Genomic DNA, 21423 nt, shown 5'->3' with positions numbered 1-21423 from the left:
TCTTTCCTGCTTTGTCTCCAACATCGTATACTCGATTCTGTGTGTCTGTGATGTGTCCTTGTGTGATGAGCCGTGCGTGGTCGGTGTATAGGCGCTGTTCAAGCGCGAGTGCATGTGTTGTTTCATCCGTGGGATCGGCTTCGTGGGCAGCGGTGGCTGCGCGCAGCCGGAGCTCAAGGGCTGCGTGTTCAGCTGCCTGTTCCCTTCTTTGTGTCGTTATAGAGCTGATAGCTTGCCCCCGCAATACTGTCTTGTAGGCCTCCCAGAGTACCTCAGCCGAGGCTGCGGTCGGTTAGTTTTCAATGAAATAATGTGTCGTGGCATTCTGCAGGGCCTTCCTGATCTTGGGGACTTTAAGATAAGAGGCGTGTATGGGGAAAACGCGGCGGCGGGATCGTGTCCCTGAGGTGATGGTGAGAGTCAGCGGTGAATGGTCTGAGATGCCCCGAGGGTGTATGAGCACCTCCTCTACGCGCTGCAGCCCATCCCCTAACGCCAGGAAGTAGTCAATGCGGGATAGACTATTGTGAACGGTGGAATGGAATGTGTATTGTTGTGTTGCAGGGTGAACATGGCGCCAAACGTCCACCAGCCCCAGTGCTTCTATGAAACGCTGAAACCGGGAGGGGCCCCCCGGGAGGGTGGTTGCCGGGAACTTGTCAAGCTGCGGGTCTGCAGTTGCGTTGAAGTCCCCGCCTAGAAGCATGTCTCCTTCGGGGAGAGACAGTAAGAAGTCACCCAGGGCTGGTAACATCACCGAGTGTAGTGAAGGTGGGATGTAAACTGAGACTACTGTTAGGGGGCGCCCGTCCCACTGTCCTGCCACTGCCGCAAAACAGCCCTGTGTATCAGTTCTAGCGCTGAGGGTGATGAAGTTGGAGGATTTTCTGATCAGTATGCCCGTACCCCGGGACCCAGTGGAGAATTCAGAGTGGGCTAACATTTTATACCCCCTTCTGTCTAAGGCCTTAGTAGCGCTACCCACCAAGTGGGTCTCCTGGAGGAGTATTAGGTCAGGTTTATAGCGTTTCACCTCGGACAGAACGAGGCCGCGTTTCACTTTATCACCCAGGCCGCGCACGTTCCAGGCAAGGAGTCGGAGGGTGGAGCCGCCCATCCGCGTCTCCTCCACTCTCATTGCGTTAAGCGGTTCATCCGCCATCCATATAAATCAGAAACATAAACCATCGGTATAGACTCCGTCGCCCCAGCAACATTTCAATAACAATCAAAGCACATTGTACAGTTCGAGATCGACTCTGTGAATGTCCCGTAAAAACGAACAAGCCCCACCCCCAACCCACCCCACCTCCCTGCCTCCCTGCCAAACGGACTCAGAACTGCCCGCCACCCCAACTCAGCAGAGCGCTTATCCCATGCCAAAAACAGAGTACTTGCACGTCGGGGGAGAGTGTCCCCCAAAGCAGGCAGTCCCTCTGCTGTCCTCGGGCTACCCGGGCCAGCGTCCAGGAACGACTTGATAAGCAATCGTCGTGGGAGTAGAGTCGAGTTTAGACATTCAGTCCCTCACGGTGGTTTCATTCGCCTCCAGCGGCCCCAGCGTGGTCCTGTGAGGGCGATCCGTTTGCGCTTCCCCTGGTTGACGATTGTGAGCCCGGCCGGCCATCCTCTTCTGGCCTGTTGCGTCGACGATTGGAAGTGCGGTCCACCGTGCGCCATCCATCCAGCCATTCTCTTGCGGACTCAGCCGAGTCAAAGAACCAGACCTTTTTGTCGGCTACAACTCTCAATCGGGCCGGAAACAACATGGAGTACGGCAGTTCTTGTTCGTGAAGCGTTTTTTTAACTTCGAAGAAGGTCCTCCTTCTGCGGGTGACCTCTGCCGTGTAGTCCGGGAAAAAGGATATCCGTGAATTTTGGACATGGATGGGCGGTGCCACTCTGGCCGCCTGGAGGACTGTGTCGCGGTCCCTAAAATTAAAGAGTCTCGCCAGGATGGGACGCGGGGCGGCCCCCGGTGTAGGTGTCCCGCCGGGGACCCGGTGTGCCCGCTCCACTGTGAAGAAATTGGAGAGTCCCTTCGGGGCCAGTTTTGTCTTTATGAGTTCCTCCACATACAGATCCATGGCTCCTTTCGTTTCCGACTCTGGAACCCCTAAGATGCGGACGTTGTTGCGTCTGGAGCGCCCTTCATGGTCGTCCAACTTGCTTTTAAGGAGTTTATTGTCCGCTTGTAGTCTCTCCACGGCCACTTGCAGGTCGGAGACGTCCTCTATCAGTGATTTAGCCACCACCTCCACCTGCTTCACCCTTTCGCCCATCTTCTGGAGGTCGGCTCTAATAAGGGTCACCTCAGCAGCAGTCGAGCCTACCGTGGCCTGAACCTGTTCCAGTGCGCGTAGGACATCATCCAGCGTGGCCTTTTTGGTCCCATCGTTGTCTGCGCCCTTCCCCAGTGATTTGCGCTGCTCAGGTTGAGTGGACGTCTGGTTATCATAAGCAAATTTACCAAATTTCGCCTGAGCGGCGGTTTGTCTTGGCCCCTTCCCCGCCATTTTCCCTCTGCGGCGTGACACCGTTTACGATGGAGCGGGCCGACCGCCCGTAGCCGACCGTATGGGGGTGGCTATATAGGAGGTTCAGTCTGGACACAGGCCAGGGGTCGCTGACGATGACAAGGTGCTGCCGGCGGCCGCGGAGCTGTTGCGGCCTCGGCAAGTTCAGGCAAGATGGCGACTGTTGCGTAGCAAGGTCCACGCTGTAGGCAGAGTGCAGTGAAGGGACACTGCGGTGTAGCGCCACTGGATAGGCCGTGTGTAGGGTGAAGTGGTCGTAGGGAAGGATTACCAGCCGGTGGCGTCGAGTGCTGTCTTCAGCGGCTACTTCTGGTCGATCGTGCCGGGGAGGGTTGACTTCCGCCCGGCCAAAGGTTCCACTCGACACCGCTGCTCGCCTCGTGCCACCAGGCCTCTCGTCCGTGAGGGACGCGGATGAAGGTTCGCCCCGTTTCCGAGGTCTGAGCGCTCCCAAAGTTTTCTTGTGGGCGCCGTTCGGTCACCGCACCCAGGACACCCCTTCTGAAGCGATCAGTGAACGGATAGGCATGCGGATTGTTGCGGGACGCCGCCTTGCTACGGGAGCCTCTCTAGGTTGCTGCCGCCATCATCGGCTGCTAGCCACGCCCCCCTGATTCATGATTTCTAAGAGAAACATTGCCAGACTGTGGGGAGCAAAAACAACAATTAATGGACAAAATGCATAACAATGTCATACATTCACCCCAGTACAGAGATCTGGGCCTACATCCATTGTTTTTGTGCTCACCATGCCATTCCAGTTTGAACCCAGCCATATGCAAATCAGTTCTGACCCTGTGCCCAAAGGGAACCGTCCAGCCCGATCTGCAGGACAGGTCCGCCCTGAACTGGAAACAAGCATCCTAGGACCAGTTTTGGGTTTCATCCCTCATCAGCCAGAATGGCTTGACTCCAGTCCAAACTGGGGTGGTGTGGTGAGCAAAAGAATGATGGATTAAACCTAGATCCTTGTGACTGGGGGTGAATGCTTGCATTGTCCAGCATTCTGTCCAACAATTGTTTATTTTGCATATGTCGCCCAAGTGGGAAATGTATGCCCAGACGTGTGTCCCGTGCTCACTACACCACTGGATTCAAGCTAGCTTGGCTGATGAAGGGTGATGTCCTGAAACCAGTCCCAGGATGCTTGTTTCCATTCCAGGGAGGGACTGGCTTGGCAGTTCAGGCTGGACTGTTCCCACAAGGAACAGAATCAAGACTGATTTGCATATGGCTAGGTCCAAACTGGGGTGGTGTGGTGAGCAAATGAATGATGGATTAAACCCAGATCCTTGTGACTGGGGGTGAATGTTTACATTGTCCAGCATTCTGTACATCAATTGTTTCTTTTGCATATGTCGCACTAAGTGGGAAGGGTATTAAACACATGGAAAAAAGACATGGACTGGTGCATGGTAATGGAAAAGACGGTATATGTGTCACATGGCTGTCCTAAGAAAAGGGCACAGATCGGGGGTAATTGGAACGATTACAGAGGGAACATATGTGAAAACCCCTCCCCCAAGAACCTAGACACCCGGCACTCGAGGAAGAATATATAGAATAGGGAAGCATTTTTCAGTTACAGTGTCTAATGTAGGACTATGTCCCAATGTATCACATAAATATAGCAAAATCTTTTTTTTTTTGAGTTTCAAAAACCTTTGTCACATTTTGCACGGTGTTACATTACAAGGAGACAATATGCATCCATAGTACAAATACAGGCATGAGCCGTAGCAGTATTACAAAATCTCTCCTAACGAGGAGTGTAAACCAAACTTATTCATGCCCCAACTTCCACATGAGCTCATTTTAGAGTAAGAAAAAGCAAAATGTTACCAGTCATCCGCATTGTTATACTAAGTAGAATTACAGGCTGCAGTGAACAGTGTAGCTTACCGAAAAACAAAATTATACTCAAAGACAGTACATCACACCCAGTCGCAATACAGCGCCCTGACCCTCCCACACCTCCCCCCGCCAACCATATTCATAATTATCTTACTTCATTTGCCACCTAGGCATACATCAAAAGCTCCGGGTATATGTAGGTGTACCTTTAATGCGTTCTCTAATGATCAAGACTCTAGCCATCTCGCTCCGTCAATTGACTTGCATCTCGTGCAAGGAGGTATGAGGTTAGTGGGCCCCAAATGTCTTTGGGGCGGGATTTAATGGGGAGCATCTCTGCGTAATGGTGCATGTAATCCTGCCACATGGTCATAGTATGGATCCAATCGTTTAATTTAGGAGCATGGCCTCTACCCCATCTGCAGGCCACCTGACGTTTAGCTAGTAATAGTCCCAGCGCTAGGGTCCTGGAACTATCCCCAGGAGGCCCATGAGCGGGCATGGGGTCAATGGGCTATTGATCATTTCCGATAAACCCTGAATTGTCTGTGTCCAGTATGACCGCACTCGATGACACTCCCATGCCAAATGGAGAAACCCTGCGCCTTCCCTGCCGCAGCGCACACATGCGTCACTATCGTGAAGGCGGAGCCTATGGAGCATAGCCGGGTATGGTATATGCGATGAAGAAAATTAAAATGGATGAGGCGCAGCTTGTTATTGCTAGTCACCGCCTCTATTTGTGCACAACTGGTCTCCCATTGTTCATCTGTTAAGAGTGATACGTAGGTTTGCGTCCCATGCGCGCCTAGCCCGCAGCAGGCAAGGGGAAGGCGTGTTGCGCGCATGCTGGTAGAGGAGGGATATAACATGGCGAGGATTGTCTGCATGTAACAGAGCATGCAGTGTGGCTAATGTGTCTGGTTCCAGCGGGAAATCAGGAGTTAGAGCTCTCACACTTTGTCTAAGGCGGGCATACATAAATGTTTCCATAACCGTCGGTTCGCAAGTCTCAAAGAACTGTTCCTTAGACCGAAACTGCTCTTCCACATAAAGGTCTCCCCAAGTACAGTATTTCAATTTTTCCAGCATCTTCCGGCAAATCCCCTCAAAGGTAACCAGCAGCAATGGGTTACGTAAAAGTGATATTTTAGGCGAATAGAACAGTGGCGTTTCTAACTGCCGGCCTATGTACTGCCATGCTCGTATAGTACAGTCTACAGTGGACGGATCCCGGTCCTTCACTGCAGTGAAGAGGTAACATGCCGGGGGAGTTGGTGCCATATAACTATTCTCTACTGCCAGGTGGGGCATAAAGGCTGGTGGATGTAACCAATATAGTACAAAGTGGGCCTGTGCACAATAATAATACAACTCGAAATTTGGGACATCATACCCTCCATGACCGTACAGTAACATCAGAGTAGTCCGCGCGAGTCTCGCCTGTTTCCCGCCCCATATCTGCCTCGCCAGCGGTGAGTTAAGTGTTTTAAAAAAGAAAGGTCCAGGCTGATAGGGGATGTTGATGAAGAGATAAAATAATTTGGGCAGTAAGACCATTTTAATTAGCAAGAGCCTGCCAGCCATGGGTAGTGGAAGGCGAAGCCATTTGGTAATAGAGTCCGTAATTCTGTCCACTGCTGTGCCATAATTGAGCCGCATGAGCGCATCACAATCTCTAGTAACGCGAATACCTAAGTATTTTACTTCCTCATCCTCCCAGATCAAGGGATAGTCCATATGGTGCTTAGGAAAATTATCCGTGAACGGAAAGACCGCCGACTTGGACCAGTTCATTTGCACATCCGATATGGCTCAAAATTTAGTAATTTGGGGGAGGAGCTTCGCCGGCGATCAAGATGGCCGCGTGAGCTCGGAGCTCCGAAGACCTCCCGGTCCTCCGCAATAATCCTGCTATCTATCCTGTCCCACGATGGTGGGAATCGACTGCTGAGTGGGTCCTGATGCGGCGCCCGCTTTCGGAATGAAAATCGGACATTCCTGGACTTAGTTAGCTCGACGAAGCCCGGAGGCTCCTCCCGTGTCACTGCACATCATTGAGGGGTACAGCGGTGCTTCCGCACGGGCGCCTCTTTGTCTGAGCTTAGTTCCACCGGGGAGCAACTCTGATATCTGCATGCCCCGCTACTCGGCCAACGTACCGGACCCTGGTTTTATCATCGTGTATGTGGCGCGCCTACCAAGAGGATCCTTACCCCTGCTGGCCGTCTGACCCGAGGTACCAACATGGCGGGCAAAGGAGACCTGGACAGAGGCAAGTCCCAGCGGGTCACCAAAAAACCGTCCCAGTCCCAGTCTACTATCCCGGAACGCTTTTCCCAGTCAAGAAGCTCGCCGGCGCAGGCGGGCTGCACTACTGACTCGAAACGGGATGGATCACCGGACGATTCTGCCATAACGCTTCGGGACGTTCTGGGTGCGATCACGGGAGTGCAGACGGAGATGCACGCACTCCGGGAGGAACTGTCCAGTAAGGTCGACTCCCTGAAGATCGATATGAACCTCATCAGGACGGACCTCGGGAAAACCAATGACCGGGTGAAGTCGTTGGATCTCAAGACGACTAGCCTGGTCACTGATGTGTCCGATATCCAGACGGAGGTACGTGGCCTGAAATTGGCGAACGGAATGCTGGCGCGCCGACTGGACGAGTTTGAAGGCCGTGCGCGGCGCCAGAACGTCCGTATTACTGGGGTACCGGAGAAGGCCGAGGAGGACTCGGCTGAACTTTTCGTGGAGGAGCTGGTGCTTAAGAACTTAGCGCCGGGGGGCCTGAGTAAGTTCTTCTCGGTGGAACGGGCACACAGGATACCGGGGGGACCACCCAAGTCTGGCACTTTCCCTCGCCCCATCATCGCACGGCTCTTTAACTTCAGGGACAGAGACGCTATCCTGCAGGCGTCGAGAGCCGCGGGTCCTTTGCGATTCCAGAACTCAGACGTGAACTTTTTTCCGGATTTCACCCAGGCGGTGCAAAAACAGCGTCAGAGCTTTACCGGGGTGAAACGAAGAATGAGAGAAATGGGCCTGCGGTACTCCATGCTCTACCCTGCCAAGCTCCGCATCGAGCGGGACCACCGGACTTTGTTTTTTGACTATCCAGACGAGGTGGGGCACTGGCTGGATACCCTGCCACAGGAGCGACGCGAACCGGCTGACCAGACGGAGGATTCCACCGGGGGCGCGGAAGCGCAGGAATGAATATTTGTTGTTTGACGTTCTGTGAGCTGGGTAGCCGTATGGGACTTTCACTTCAGACACTGCTGCTATGGTTTGACTCGTTTTGTCAATAATATGGGGGATGACGGGGGGTGATAGGATGTCTCCTTTCTCCTCTGTGGGCTTTTTGTAGGTTAGTTAAGGGGCGACAGGCACACTGCTAGTTGGGGTGGATTTTAGTCTTATGCAGGGGTGCAGGGTGGTGGGTAGTTGGGGTGTGTTTTTTCTACTTCTTTTCTTGTCTTATTCTTTGTCCTGGCTGAGGTCTTATTGCGCTGCTATGTTACTGCTGTGGGCGCCATTGCGGGCATGGGTGGGGGGAAGGGGGCGGAACGTCCCTGATGATGGGGGGTAGAACTCTTAACTTGTTAAGCTGGAATGTAAACGGGTTGGGGGACCGTATTAAAAGGGGTGTGGTGTTGCAAATGCTCAAACGTTGTTCACCAGATGTGGTTTTCCTGCAAGAGACCCACCTAGTGGGGCACACTTGTAAAGCTCTGACCAGACGTGGTTTCAAAATGGTGGCACACTCAGGGTTCTCTTCGGGATCACGAGGGGTGGGCATCATGGTGCGCATGTCCCTTCCGCTGGAGGTGGAGTCGGTGCTTGCGGATGAGAGGGGCAGATATGTTGCTGTGGTGGGCAAATGGGAGGGCCGCACGCTAGTTTTAGTTTCGGTTTATGTTCCCCCGGGGCTACAAGAGACTACTTTCAGGGATCTAGCTGGCGCCATTTTGGGTCTCCCCGAGGGGCTGCTGCTTGTGGGTGGTGACTTTAATTCTGTCATTTCCGGGGACCTGGACCGCTTCCCATCCAGAGATCTGCGTCCTTCCCAGTCCTGGCTGTCTGACTTCTTAGATTCCATGGGGATGGTTGACTGCTGGCGTCTGTTGCACCCCTCCCAGAGACAGTACACGTTCCTCTCCGGCGCCCATGGTAGCCTTTCTAGACTGGATTACGTCCTCACTCCGGCTGCCCAGGCGCAGTCCGTGTCCACTGCGCGTCTCCTGGCTAGGGGCATTTCGGATCACTCCCCGGTTTGGGTCTCCTTTGACTTTCGAACCCCCGTGTCCTCGCGGGTGGCTCCCATCAACCCTTGGTATTTTCGCGACCCGAAGACCAGGTCGCTCCTGGCTAAAGCTATGGATCGATACTTCGTCGAGAATACAGGATCGGTTGCCTCGTCTGTTTCCCTTTGGGAGGCCTTCAAAACTGTGCTTCGCGGCGAGGCCTTCTCCCTGATTGCGGAGGTCCGCCGGCGGCGGGACGAGGACGTAGTTCGATTGGAATCTGACATTGCTGCATTAAACTCCCAGCTGGAGCTGGGCCCGTCTCCCGAGCTACTCCACGCTCTCTCCCTCAAACAGTCTGAGCTTCGGGCGACCGCCACTGACGCGGCGAAAGCCCTGAGCAGGGAACAGCAAGGCAGAATTTATGACGCGGGTGACAAGGCTGGCAAGCTCCTGGCGTGGCTAGATAGAAGGGAACTCGCGTCTCGGGTGGTCCCGGAGCTGACCAGTGCGGAGGGCCTGTCCCTCACGGACCCGGCGGCTATAGTTGGGTCCTTCGCGGACTACTTTGGGGAGGTTTACGCCTCGGCGGACCCCCTCCCGGAGTCTGCGTCGGCATCCTTCTTGGAGGACATTGAGCTTCCCTGCCTCTCGGACCTCGAGCGCGTCGATATGGATAGGGACCTAACGGTGGATGAGACGGCCTTGGCTATTAAATCATTACGCTCGGGCAAAGCGCCGGGGCCAAACGGCATCCCGGTTGAGCTCTACAAACTCAGGGCCGACGCACTTGCGACACCTCTGTTAAACATGTTCCTTGAGGCCCGCGAGGTGGGAGAACTCCCCCCCGACCAGCGGCTGGCCACCATTGTGGTGATACATAAGGAGGGGAAGCCTCGCGATCTTTGTCGATCCTACCGACCCATCTCCCTCTTAAACGCCGAACCCAAAATTCTGGCCAAACTATTGGCTAATCGGTTGGTGGGAGTGATCTCGGACCTGGTGCACCCGGACCAGTCCGGTTTCATCCCGCATCGGAATACGGCGCTCAATCTGAGACGGCTTCACGCAGTAATGGCGCGTGTCCATCTGCTCCGAGAACCCGCTGTCCTCGCCTCCCTCGACGCCACTATGGCATTTGACTCGTTGGAGTGGAACTACCTGTGGGCAGTTCTGGCCAAGTTGGGGTTTGGCCCCGCTTTCATCGGCTGGGTCCGGCTGCTGTACTCCGCTCCAATGGCCAATGTGACGGTCAATGGTCGGTTGTCTGCCTCCTTTGCGCTGCACAGGGGCACTAGGCAAGGCTGCCCGCTTTCCCCGCTCCTATTTGCCTTAGCACTTGAGCCACTGGCGGCCTGGATTAGAACGCACCCCGATATCTCTGGGATACCGTGGTCCCCGGGTTTCGAGGACCGGATATCGCTCTATGCGGACGACATCCTTCTGTACCTCTCCTCTCCATGCCACTCGCTCATAATGGCCTTTGAACTCTTGCGGACCTTCGGGACCCACTCGGGCCTGGCGATCAATTGGTCCAAATCCTCGTTGTACGTACTGTCCGGAGACACGCCGCGCCTCCCCCGTGGGTGCTCAATTCAGGTGGCCCAGCAGGGCTTTCGGTACTTGGGCATCTACGTGTCGCGGGACTCCCGAGCCCAGTACTCGCACAACCTCCTCCCGCCGTTGGAGCGATTGCGCCGGGACGTCGAAGGCTGGAAGAAGTTGCCGATCTCCCTGATGGGTAGAGCCGCGCTTTTTAAGATGATGGCGCTGCCTCGCTTCTTATATGCCCTGCAGAATACACAGGACCCCGTACCGGCGAAATACTTTACTGATATCGAATCACTGCAGCGGGCGTTGCTGTGGGATGGTAGGCCGAGAATCTCGTTGGCTAAGTTGACTATACCAAGTTATGACGGGGGCATTGCCCTACCTGACGTAAGGCGCTACTACTGGGTGTCCCAGCTGGCGGCAATCAATCATGGCCTCTACGGCCCGGCGGTCAACCCAGGCTATGCCATGGATCGGTGGCTAGTGGGAGATGGGAATTACTATAGAGCGTTGTACTCCGGATCTCTGGATCGGAAGCTGACAGGTCCCACTATGACGATGGTGCGTATATGGCGCACAATTACTAAAACTCTGGGCTGGCATAATAAGGTTACTATGGCCACCCCGCTGTTTGATTCGGATATACTGGGGAAGCTGTGGCATACTAAGGGCTTCGACAGGTGGGACACCATTGGGATTTCCAAGGTGGGGGACATGGTGGCCAGAGGACGGGTCAAGTCGTTTGAAGTGCTGCAGTCTGAACACCAACTGGCGGCGACGGAATACTTCCGACACGCCCAGCTTAGTCATGCCCTCTCTCCCTATGTAGTGGAAGGGGAGCCTATCCCTGAATCATCCCCCCTGGAGGATCGGGTGCTGGACGGCCATATGCCGGACAGCGCTATCTCCCTAACGTATAAAAAACTTATTAATGTGCGAGTGGACTTGCTGGTGCGACAGAGAGCTGTGGGTGCATGACGGTATAGAGGTGGATGACGAGGAGTGGCAATCGGCGATCTCCTCCCCTAGGGAGGTGGCCATATCTGCACGACTCCGCCTGGTGCAGCTGAAGATACTGCACAGAGTGTATGTCACCGGCCCAAGACTTCTACGTATGGGGCTTTCTATGGACGGCATGTGCCGGCGGGGGTGTGGTATGCTTGGGACCTTCCTGCACATCATATGGGAGTGTCCGGATGTGGCCCGTTATTGGAAACGTGTGCATGAGGTTATGGAAGAAGTGACTGGTGTGGCCCTGCCGGCAGAGGCCCGGAGATGCCTCCTTAACATCTGGGGCCCGACCGACTACAATGTCGCACAGACCCGCTGGGTCACCCTGGGCAATATGGTGGCTAAGAGAGACATCGCCCAGAAATGGGGTGTGCCTGCTCCTCCCTCGCTCAGCCTATGGACTGGTGCATGCTGCGTGAAAAGACGGTGTATGTAGCCAGGGGTAAACATAAAATGTGGAGATCTGTTTGGGGTGCCTGGAACACTTATAGAGGTGATATTTGCGACCCCCCCGTTGAACTTGATCCCGAGATCCAGCTTTCCCCGTAGTGCCCCCTACCTGTGGCTCCAGATTGTTTATCCTGCGGTACTACTTCCCACATGCCTCATTGTTGTTATTGTCAGTGTGTTACCTTGGGTGTGCAGCCCCCGACCTCCTGCCGCCACGCAAGTCCGCTGAATCTGTATTGTCCTCAGCCTACCCTCTCTTCCCTTCTTTTTCTCCTGTGCCTCTTGCACACTTCTTTTTCTTGGCCTTCTGGGCCCTTTTATCTTATGGTTTACTTGTTTCAGCTTTGATGTTATTTAAAAATGAAACCTGATTGCTCCTGCTTCCGATATGGTACATGACCTATCCTATTGCCTTAATGCTGCCTGGCCTCCGGGATGTATGGCTGAATAGCGGTGTACTTTTTCCTATAAATAAAGGTTTTTAAAAAAAAAAAAAAAAAAAAAAAAAAATTTAGTAATTTCCCGACGGATAGGGTTGAGATTGTCTTGGGGCTTGTGTTTATACAGCATCATGTTGTCCGCATAAAGGGATATAATCAGCTGCCTGGCAGGGTACATTAACGCTCTCGGATTATGGTATTGACGGAGCTTAGCAGCTAAAGGCTCAATGGCCAGGGCGAAGAGTATAGGGGACAAGGGACACCTCTGCCGGGTGCCTCTGGAGATGGTGAAGGAGGAGGACTTGGCCCCATTCAGGAGAAGAGAGGCCACTGGTTGGGTATACAGTAGTTGAATCCACTGGAGGAAAGTGTCGGGCATACCTATGTATCTCAGGGTTCCCAGGAGGTAGTCCCACTCTAGGGAGTCAAACGCTTTGGTAGCGTCGAGAAATACCACAATCGCTGAGCACCTAGGGTCAACATCCTGTAATACGGCAGCCAGGGTACGGAGATTATGCGATGTGGCCCTGTTCGGTATAAAATCAGCCTGATCAGGGAGTGCCAGGCCCTGCATTAAAAGGTTAAGTCAGGTTGCCAGAACTTTAGCTAGTATTTTGGTGTCACAGTTTAGAAGGGAGAGGGGTCGGTAGGAATCACAGCTATGGAAAGGTTTGCCGGTTTTAATAAGGAGGTGATTAGTGCTTCCCGCATTGTTAGAGGCAAACTGCCTTCCTCCAACGCAGCATAGAAGACGTCCCTCAAGATGGGGGCCAAAATGGACACGTATATTTTGTAAAAATCGATGGGTATCCAGTCAGACCCAGGGGCCCGGACAGATTTCATTTGCATTATGGCGTCCGTTATCTCGTCCAGTTCAAGATCGAGGTTGAGGAACTTCCGCTGGGTATCTCCCAACCAGGCGAGGGCTGTGTCTTCGAAGTAGGATAGTAGATTAAGTGGGGTACCTCTATGGGAGGAGTATAAATTTACTGTAGTAATATCTAAATGTGCGCAATTGGTCAGGAAGATTTCTATGTATGTCCACTTGATCATCCTGCAGCTCGGTTACGTAATCAGATAATCTGGGTGGCCTGATCGCGGCCGCCAGGGCTTTCCCGGGGAGATCCCCCTCTCCACAAACTCTCGCTACATGGTGCTTCCCCCGAAACCTACATTCCCTGTCAGAGAAATCCTCATACTCCGTGAGTTTTTTGAGCAGAGTATCTCGGAGGTCGTTCCCAGCAGTGCCGAGGTCAACTCCCCCTCCAAATGCTTGAGCTCCTTCTCCAGTGTGGATAAGCTAATGCGTATGGACTTAAGAATACCTTCACCCTTGGAGATGCACCAGCCACAGGCTGTCACTGTAAACGCCTCCCAAACTATTGTGATACTTGGAACAGAGTCAAGGGTACGATCGAAAAAATCCTGTATGTCCTGCTCCAACGCTGCATCTTGCAAATATAGGGGATTAAGGCGCCAATTATTATATGGGGTGTGATTGAGGGGAGAATGCAGTTCGATAACAACTGGGGAATGATCTGAATGCGTTCGACATAAGTGGGTCGCCCTTCCCAACCAGTGAGCCATCCCAGTGGATATAAACAGGTAATCTGATCTGGCCCAGAAGAAGTGAAATGCTGAAAAGTGTGTGCCCTCTTGCTGCGTGGGATGTAAGTGTCTCCAAGAGTCTAATAAGTAATTCTCTGCTATAATATCCCTCAGTGTCCGTGTAATGGGTAGGGGAGTCGCGGGAACGGTCTATGTGGGAATACATAACAGTGTTGGAATCCCCGCCATAGATAATGTAAGGAATCCCTGTCTCTTGTATCCTACCCCAGAGGCGGAGAAGGACTTGTGGGTCATCCGTTTTAGGGCCTTAGTAATTAGCGAATAGGACATCATGAGAGTAAAACTTGCCCCAGAGTAGGCAGTATCGACCTGCCGGATCAGTCTCCGACCCACCAGGGTTAAAAGCAACCCCCTTCTTTACCAAGATAGCCACACCGCGGGAATATGTGGAATATGATGCAAAGCTGCGATGCGACCGACCGTGAAGCAAAGTGGGAGTCTGCGCCAGGGCCCAAGTGTGTGTCTTGCAACATGGCAACCGTAATGCGATGTTTATCTAGATACCCTACGATCTGCCGCTTCTTCGTAGGGTCATTGAGACCTCGAATATTCCAGGAAGCTACAACAATGTTATTAATGTCCTGTGTGCTGTCAGCCCTTTAAACACATGAAATAAGCATCCTGAGTCCATGTAGCATTGCCTTCGGAAAACTGGACATTTTGCTGCGTAGTCAAGCTCAAACAACCTCCCACAACCCAGACCGGCTTCCCCAACCTGCCGGGTACAAACCCTCTCCCACCCCCAAAAACCAAAATAATACAATTAGCAGTACTCCCCTTAAGGGAGCCACAGGGGGCTTGCCCTCACAGGGTCTCGCTAGGGGTTCACAACCCGCCCACTTCCCTCCATGCTTTCACCCACCACAACCTCGCCATCTAGGGGGCAGTGACCGTGGGACGGAGGCAAGTAGCCGAGCCAAACAGATGTCCAAAATGTAAAACCACATATACATCACCAGCACAGTTCCAGATAGCATGAGCAGGTTCACAGCATTTAAGTACCTCTGTAGCCTGGGCGACTGGGATCTGGACCGATTCCCAACTTCCGACTCCGCAGTGGCTGAACGCCGGTGACGTCGAAGATAGTCTTCAACTTGCTGCGAGTTCAAGAAATAGTGTTGCAAGCCAAGGTGCGTGATCTTCAGTTTGGCTGGGTACAGCATTGCATAGGGAATGTGTTGTGCTTGTAGTTTCTTTTTGACAGTGGCGAACTTCCGTCTAGCATCCTGTACCGTTTGAGTAAAGTCTGGGGAAAAAGACAGTCGTGTTTTCATAGCGGACCTGCTCTTATTCTCGTAATCACAACTCCTTTAGGAAGCGCGTGCTGCACTGTGACGAATCCGGCCTCGCCGAGGGTTGCAAAACGGCGGGCGTCCACACAGCGGTCATAGTCAGGCAAATTAGTCCGGTTTTCTCAAGAGAGGCCTGCAGGATGTGAAGCGGTCCAGTCTCGGCAGCGATCCAACTCAGGAGGGGGTAGCAGGATGCAACTCCGGAGCCGGGCAGGTGTCGGCGCCCCCGTGTCACGAGCGCCTCTCCGCAGCCGGTCAGCAGGGTCCGCCGCAACCCACAAGCCGCCAAAGCCAGGGAGCATCCCGCGGTCACGGTGACAGCTCCCACTGCACTCCGTGGCCGCTGCACTCTCCCGCCACAGGATTCCGCAGCTCAGGTGTCGGGCCCACAGAGCTGCAGCCTCTCCTAGTCCGGACAGGCCGCAACAGAGCCTCAGACGCAGCCCGGTACTTTCCGCTCTTCACCGCCGCAGGCAGTACTCAATCACACTCGAGGCCAGGATGGCAAAGGTGGTATCCCCAGAGGCAGCACAGATTCTGGAATCACGCGGTGCAGGTAAAGGTGCTGAATATTAATACAGGATGGGCATACTGAATGATTTTTGGCTCAGTAGGGCTGGAGCCTCACAGGCGTGCGGCCATCATGGTTGTGCGCCACCTAGCGCCCCCCGAATATCGCAAAATCTGATATGTACATTTCACCTTTAAAGAGGTCAACAATAGAAATAATTGTAAAAAACATGATGTCTGCACCCCACCAATCAAATGTCAGGAGCCTGTGTTGCAATGCAGCTTGTATTGAATTTGAAGAGCAGCGGACACGTGTTTCGTCACACAAGTGATTTCTTCAAAGCTAGTTGTCTGGTCAAGTAGTCCTGGTCTCGTTGCGCAATACTTCACATATTAAAGTATCCAGATAGAGTGCATGGCTCTCCCGGCAAAGGGACGTTCCAGCACTAGCAGCAGAGAGAGTAAGATCAAAGAGGAAGCATGATCAGCGAAAGATCCAGGTCTGAGTAACAATACGATGTAGGGAAAACAATAGCTGGGGCATGGTAAGATGAACATGGAGATTGATAAACTGGATGTTAAGGCAAATAGCTGCAGTTTGAGAAAAAAACATCCTTATGTCTACCAGTTATGTTTGAGCCTGGCAATCACAAGCTAACAATGTTACCACAAATCAATTTAGTATAAGAGAGGGGCGAAGTGAGGTGTGGAATGTGGTAGAGATGTTAAATTTTCTTCAGGATCAAAAATTATTTTATGAAGTCACGTTTGGGGCCTTAGAGATAGCCATAAGTATGAGGGCAGAGAGAAAGCGGATAGGAACTCTACTTGAGAAACCCGGCGAGCGACTATGCCATAATTTCCGAGATCTGCAACCTGGAATTGGATTCGATTGAAGTTGAAAGTCGGCATTGAATGCCAGCGCCACAAAATTACTGCGGCCGAACGATATCCCCTAAGTATATACTGGAAACGATTACCTACGAAGTTCACCTTATGAAGCTCGGGTCGAGTACATGAACTTTAGGTTCATGCGCTCTCCCTCTTCACTGGAGCCTTCCGGCCCACCATACACTGTAGACGGTGCCACACGACAGATGTGGTTTCCTTAGGTGCCCTCCACCACCCTGTCACTCCACTCCCCACTTGTCCTGAAGAAGACCCCGCAGTAGGGCAGGATTCAGCCTACACCTTTTGGGGTCGAAACGTCGACACACCTTTTTTCCTTTGTTCCCACCCATCGACAACAGAACATTAAGTGGCTGTGTTATTGTGCTATTGGGATAGGATTATCAAATGTATAATTATTTGAATGTCAATGTGGTACTGATTTTCAAATGTATATAAGACCACTTGTTATTTACTTTACAACTTATCAAATTCTTACACTATCCTGATCACGTCCCCTCCCTCACCTGTCCTTCCTTTCCCACGCCCCTCCTCTTGGGCAATAAGATTAAATGTCTATTATTGTTCTTGTGGATTGCTCTGACAACTGATCTGCATTTGAGGATGTATATTAAATAACATCGCTCAGAATAATTTGTCCTATAAAGTTTTTTTCAAAATATGCTTATTGTATGAAAATTGTGATTGTGTATTTTTGCTTTGACTGGGACCACTTTATACACAACATTGAATACCCAGGTCCCAGTACCATTGGATGACAGCAGGGGGAGCTCTAACAGATGGAATGTGGAGGTCTTTGCTTTGATTAGGCATGGTTGTTAAAGGGATGCTGGGAATATTGATCACTAGGACTTCTGTTGTAATGGTCACAAAGGACACGAATGAAATCCCTAAGAATTCTAGGAGGAATGCTCTTTATGCTTGCCTTTCGGACGGTAAAGAGCAACACTGCTCTCTGCTGTGGCAGGAAAGGTGGGCTGGGCTTGAATGACTGGCTGCTTAGGCTCACAAATTATGAACGCAAGGATGAACCTCTGAAAGAGAGCCCTCAGACAGGTCTTAGAAACAACTGGGGCTCTTTTGAGACGTATCTTCGAGTCAGAGATACTTGGGTACAGTTGCAGTATCAGAGAGATGTTACAAATGAAAATGAGGAGACATTAGAAGATGAATGACATATGCAATCGGAGCAAAGGTGTGGGTTGGAGGTTTGAGGTTGTTTTGTAACATTGAAACAAACATTTATCTGTATGTAATCATAATAACTAAATGCAACATTAACCTGAAAAAATCTCATACTTAAAACATTACTGCCTTCTGAGCTCCAAGTGTATATACTCTAAAAGTGTGTCTTTCAAAAAGCAACACAGGAATACACACTTACAGGATTTTTTTTTCTGCGACTGAAGACTTCTTTTGGCACTAGAGCTTTTTCAGTTGTAATCTACCACATAATGTTGTGTGCATCATTAATTTTACCATTATAAGTACCTACTTTGACATGCCATGGAGAGGTAATAATTCCCTTAATTAAAATCAATGCCTAAAGCCTTGTACTATTTTCTTTGGCCAAAGTGACACAAATATAAATCCATTTTCTCAGCTGGAGTCCCACATCCATGTTCAACCATGATTTCAGTGTTTCCTATGTAGTTCATGTCACCATGTACTTACTTATACCACTGCAAAATCAACAAATAGAGCGTTTTGATAGTGGTGCACAACAGTCAAAAAATGAATCTAAGAAGCACTCAAAGAGCGCTGAGGAATTTTAAATAATGCTAGAGACAAATAATTATTCCAATTCTCCCTCCACACATCGTTCCTCCAGGATAGGTTTCCTTCTTAAACAAACATTTGGAGCAATTCGGACGCAGGCATTAGGTGTAAGAATGGCATACACCTTCAACAAGGAACAATCTTAAGTCAAATTGAGTTATGGTTTTCAAAAGAAGTTAAATTGGCAATGCAGAATTGTGTACATTACCTTTAGGAGTTCAAGACCAGAACGAATAGCAGTGTCTGGACTTACACCTTCTTCTTCATCATCAGCTGTTCCTTCTATAGATCTATTCATCAGCTTTACAAGAGCACTGTAAAACAGACAGAGGAAAAATCACAATCAAACGGAATACTTAACCATGATGAAAAAAGCACAGAAATGCTAAAAATCTCCCTCTGAAGACTTTCATGACATTCAAGGTTTCAAAATGAATAAACTCAATCTTTTGTGTATATACTGAATAAAATAACAAATAACCTAAGTAATATGTGTGCAGTTTTTGACTGGCAGGCCACTTCAGAAAAAAACAGATTTTTAAAGCAACCTCTAAAATCTGACTTTTAGACGTTTGCAGCGACAACACAGCAACGTTGCAAAGACCAACTTTAATTATTATTGCTAGAAATCTATAAATCATTATGAATAATCTACTACTATACAAGATAAAATGTCAACCAAAATACATCTTTCCTAATCTTCCTACAAGTCTGTGCAACTGCCTGAAGTCCTGAAGGCTGCAAACAAACAACTCTTGCTGAGCAGGTTTCATCAAGGAGTTCTTCTTGATGTTCACTTTCAGCACAACCATTATACATTCAGAGAGACCTAAAACATGGAGTGGATGGGAATCTACCACCATCCAATCGCCACCTTAGTTTGGCTTAATCTGTAGGCATTGATAATAAAGAATCCAGCCTCCACTGGTCAAATGCTACATGTCCAATGCAAGAATCCAAAACGGAATCCTCATCACCAGCTTAAATTTACGTTGCACCCCTCACTGGAGTTCTCCAAAACCTTCTCTTTTACGTGTCTGTAATAACACCAAAGTAATCTAAATGATGCAAGTGACCAAATCGAGATTATCAGATGATTTCACAAAACAAAGTGAAAAATTAACTCAAAGATTGGCAATGACAGGTTAAACCTTAATTCGGCAAATGAAAATGTAAATGGTTACGTGGACATGCGAACCCCTGGGCTTACGCCTATTAGTCGAAGGAATGTAGGCTTTAAATTTGATTCACAATTTATCTTAGCACCGCTGATCGATGCACCACCTTCCCCCAGATTCAAAAGAAAATCTTGCCCTTCTTAAAACAAAAGCATCGCACAACTTCAGTAAACACCCTGTTCAGCACATGCCAAGACGAAGATAAAAACCTTTACTTGTACGCAGCAAACGAAGAACCTCAATGCATCTCAGACTCACAAATGGCAATAAAAATCAAATGTGCTGCCGTCTCGTACTGCCTGCGTCACCTCTTCCCCCACTGAGCACCATTCATTTTACCTTGCTCTTAGATGTCCGGGAAAGACCCTGTTGAACAGCACTGTAGGTTACCTTGCGTTTTAAGTAACAAGTTACTTACCTTTGGAAACACACTTTCTAGTATAGAGTTCTCAACTTCTGAATATTTACCAGGTGTTAGACTGGATCCAGAAATTATTCAGCAGCACCTCTGCACGTCGAAATGTGGCGCAGTGCAGCTCTGCGCTGACATTATTCCACTCCAAAATGGACCTGCGGAGCCTACATGGCACAGCACTCCCGCACGCTGGCATCAGTTGCTTTCAAGGCTGTCCACGCCCTGATACAAAAAGGCATAACAGCAAATTGAGTTTGAGCAGTGTGCAGACCCCTAGATTTGGAATCTTTTTAATAGATAGTGTACAATCAACACAATGGGGAGGAAGGGTGAGTTGGTGAGGAATCGGCAGTTGGAGAGAGACTACCAGAATGAGAGTTGAACACGTTACTTACCTTCGGTACCGATATATCAGTAAACATTAGTTTGTGATAGATTCCTTACCTTAGTATTACCCTCAGGCATCCGACTGTATCTGAAATGTTTTCATCAGCAGTACCCCTGCGCATCGGAAGGTGACGTCGTGCTGCTCCGCATCCGTCGTTGGCGTTGTGGTCGCCGAGAGGACGTTGCGGCAGCTACATATATGCCGCCCACGCGTGCTGTCAGTTTTGTACACAACTTTCAGCGCCAGGAACGCAGAGCCACACAAGATACGGACCACTGGTGCATTGAAATTTAGGCCTTGAAAGGGAAGACCTTAACCCTAGAAATCAGTTCGCAGAAACGGGGAGGATGGGTGGGGCGGTAAGGAATCTACCACTAAGTTTCTTACAGATATAACGTTACCGAAGGCAAGTAACTTGTTAATCTGTAAAGTAACACGTAGTGATAGATTGCTTACCTTAGAATAAATACCGCAGCAATATCAACCCCGTTGGTGGGTCTGCGGACCAAGATCATACCAGAAAGTCCCAGAGAACGGAACGGCCAAAGAAGCAGTATCCACGAACTTGGCTTTCCAGGCAATAGTGCATTGTAAAAGTTTACAGCGAAGTTCACGTAGCTGCCTGACAGATGTCTTGTAAGTGGGGCACCATGTCCCAGCGCCGTAGTGGCTGCTGTCGCCCTGGGGAGGCTCCTTTCTCGACAAAGAATAACAGGCTTTAATACACAAGACGACCCATCGGGAGACAGTCCGCTTTCGTATGGCCAGACCTTTCTCAGCGCCAACGTAGCCAACAAAGGGCTGGTCATCCACCCAGAACGGTTGTGTTCAGGTAAAACGAGAGCGTGTGTTTTAGGTCCAGACGGTGGAGCCTCTTATCCTCTCTGGAAGGAGGCAGAAAAAAGGTGGGCAAAGTGATGGTATGCCCAATGTGAAAGGCAGTGACAACCTTTGGCAGAAAGGCGGGATGTGTTCTGAGCACAACCTTGTCCGGATGGACAGATAGAAAAGGAAGTTACAAGAAAGAGCCTGGATCTCACTCATTCTCCTGGCAGAGGTGATGACAACCAGGAAAGCAGTCTTCACAGTCAGCAGACTTAGAGGACAGTTGTGAAGAGGCTCAAAGTGAGCGCACAATAAACTAGGTACAAGTCGTACTGTGGCATTATGAAAGGAATAGGAGGGAAAAGATGAGTAATGCCTTTGAGGAATCTATTCACAGGGGACTTG

General features: G+C 50.6%; 1 protein-coding gene across 2 annotated transcripts in view; it reads right to left on the bottom strand.

The window, feature by feature from the left end:
• The window catches only part of PDS5A (PDS5 cohesin associated factor A), a 1517933-nt gene that overhangs the window by 991804 nt on the left and 504706 nt on the right, over window positions 1-21423 (bottom strand). For both annotated transcript variants that reach the window (XM_086963962.1, XM_086963961.1), the window contains exon 18: window positions 18421-18526. In XM_086963962.1, coding sequence (XP_086820088.1) covers window positions 18421-18526 — 106 coding nt within the window. The remainder of the gene's footprint in view (window positions 1-18420; window positions 18527-21423) is intronic.

Source organism: Lissotriton vulgaris, chromosome 3_2 (genome assembly GCF_964263255.1).
Source record: "Lissotriton vulgaris chromosome 3_2, aLisVul1.2, whole genome shotgun sequence".
NCBI classification, from domain to species: Eukaryota; Metazoa; Chordata; class Amphibia; order Caudata; family Salamandridae; genus Lissotriton; species Lissotriton vulgaris.
The sequence above is the reverse complement of the archived record's forward strand: the minus strand, read 5'-3'. Positions and strand labels throughout refer to the sequence as shown.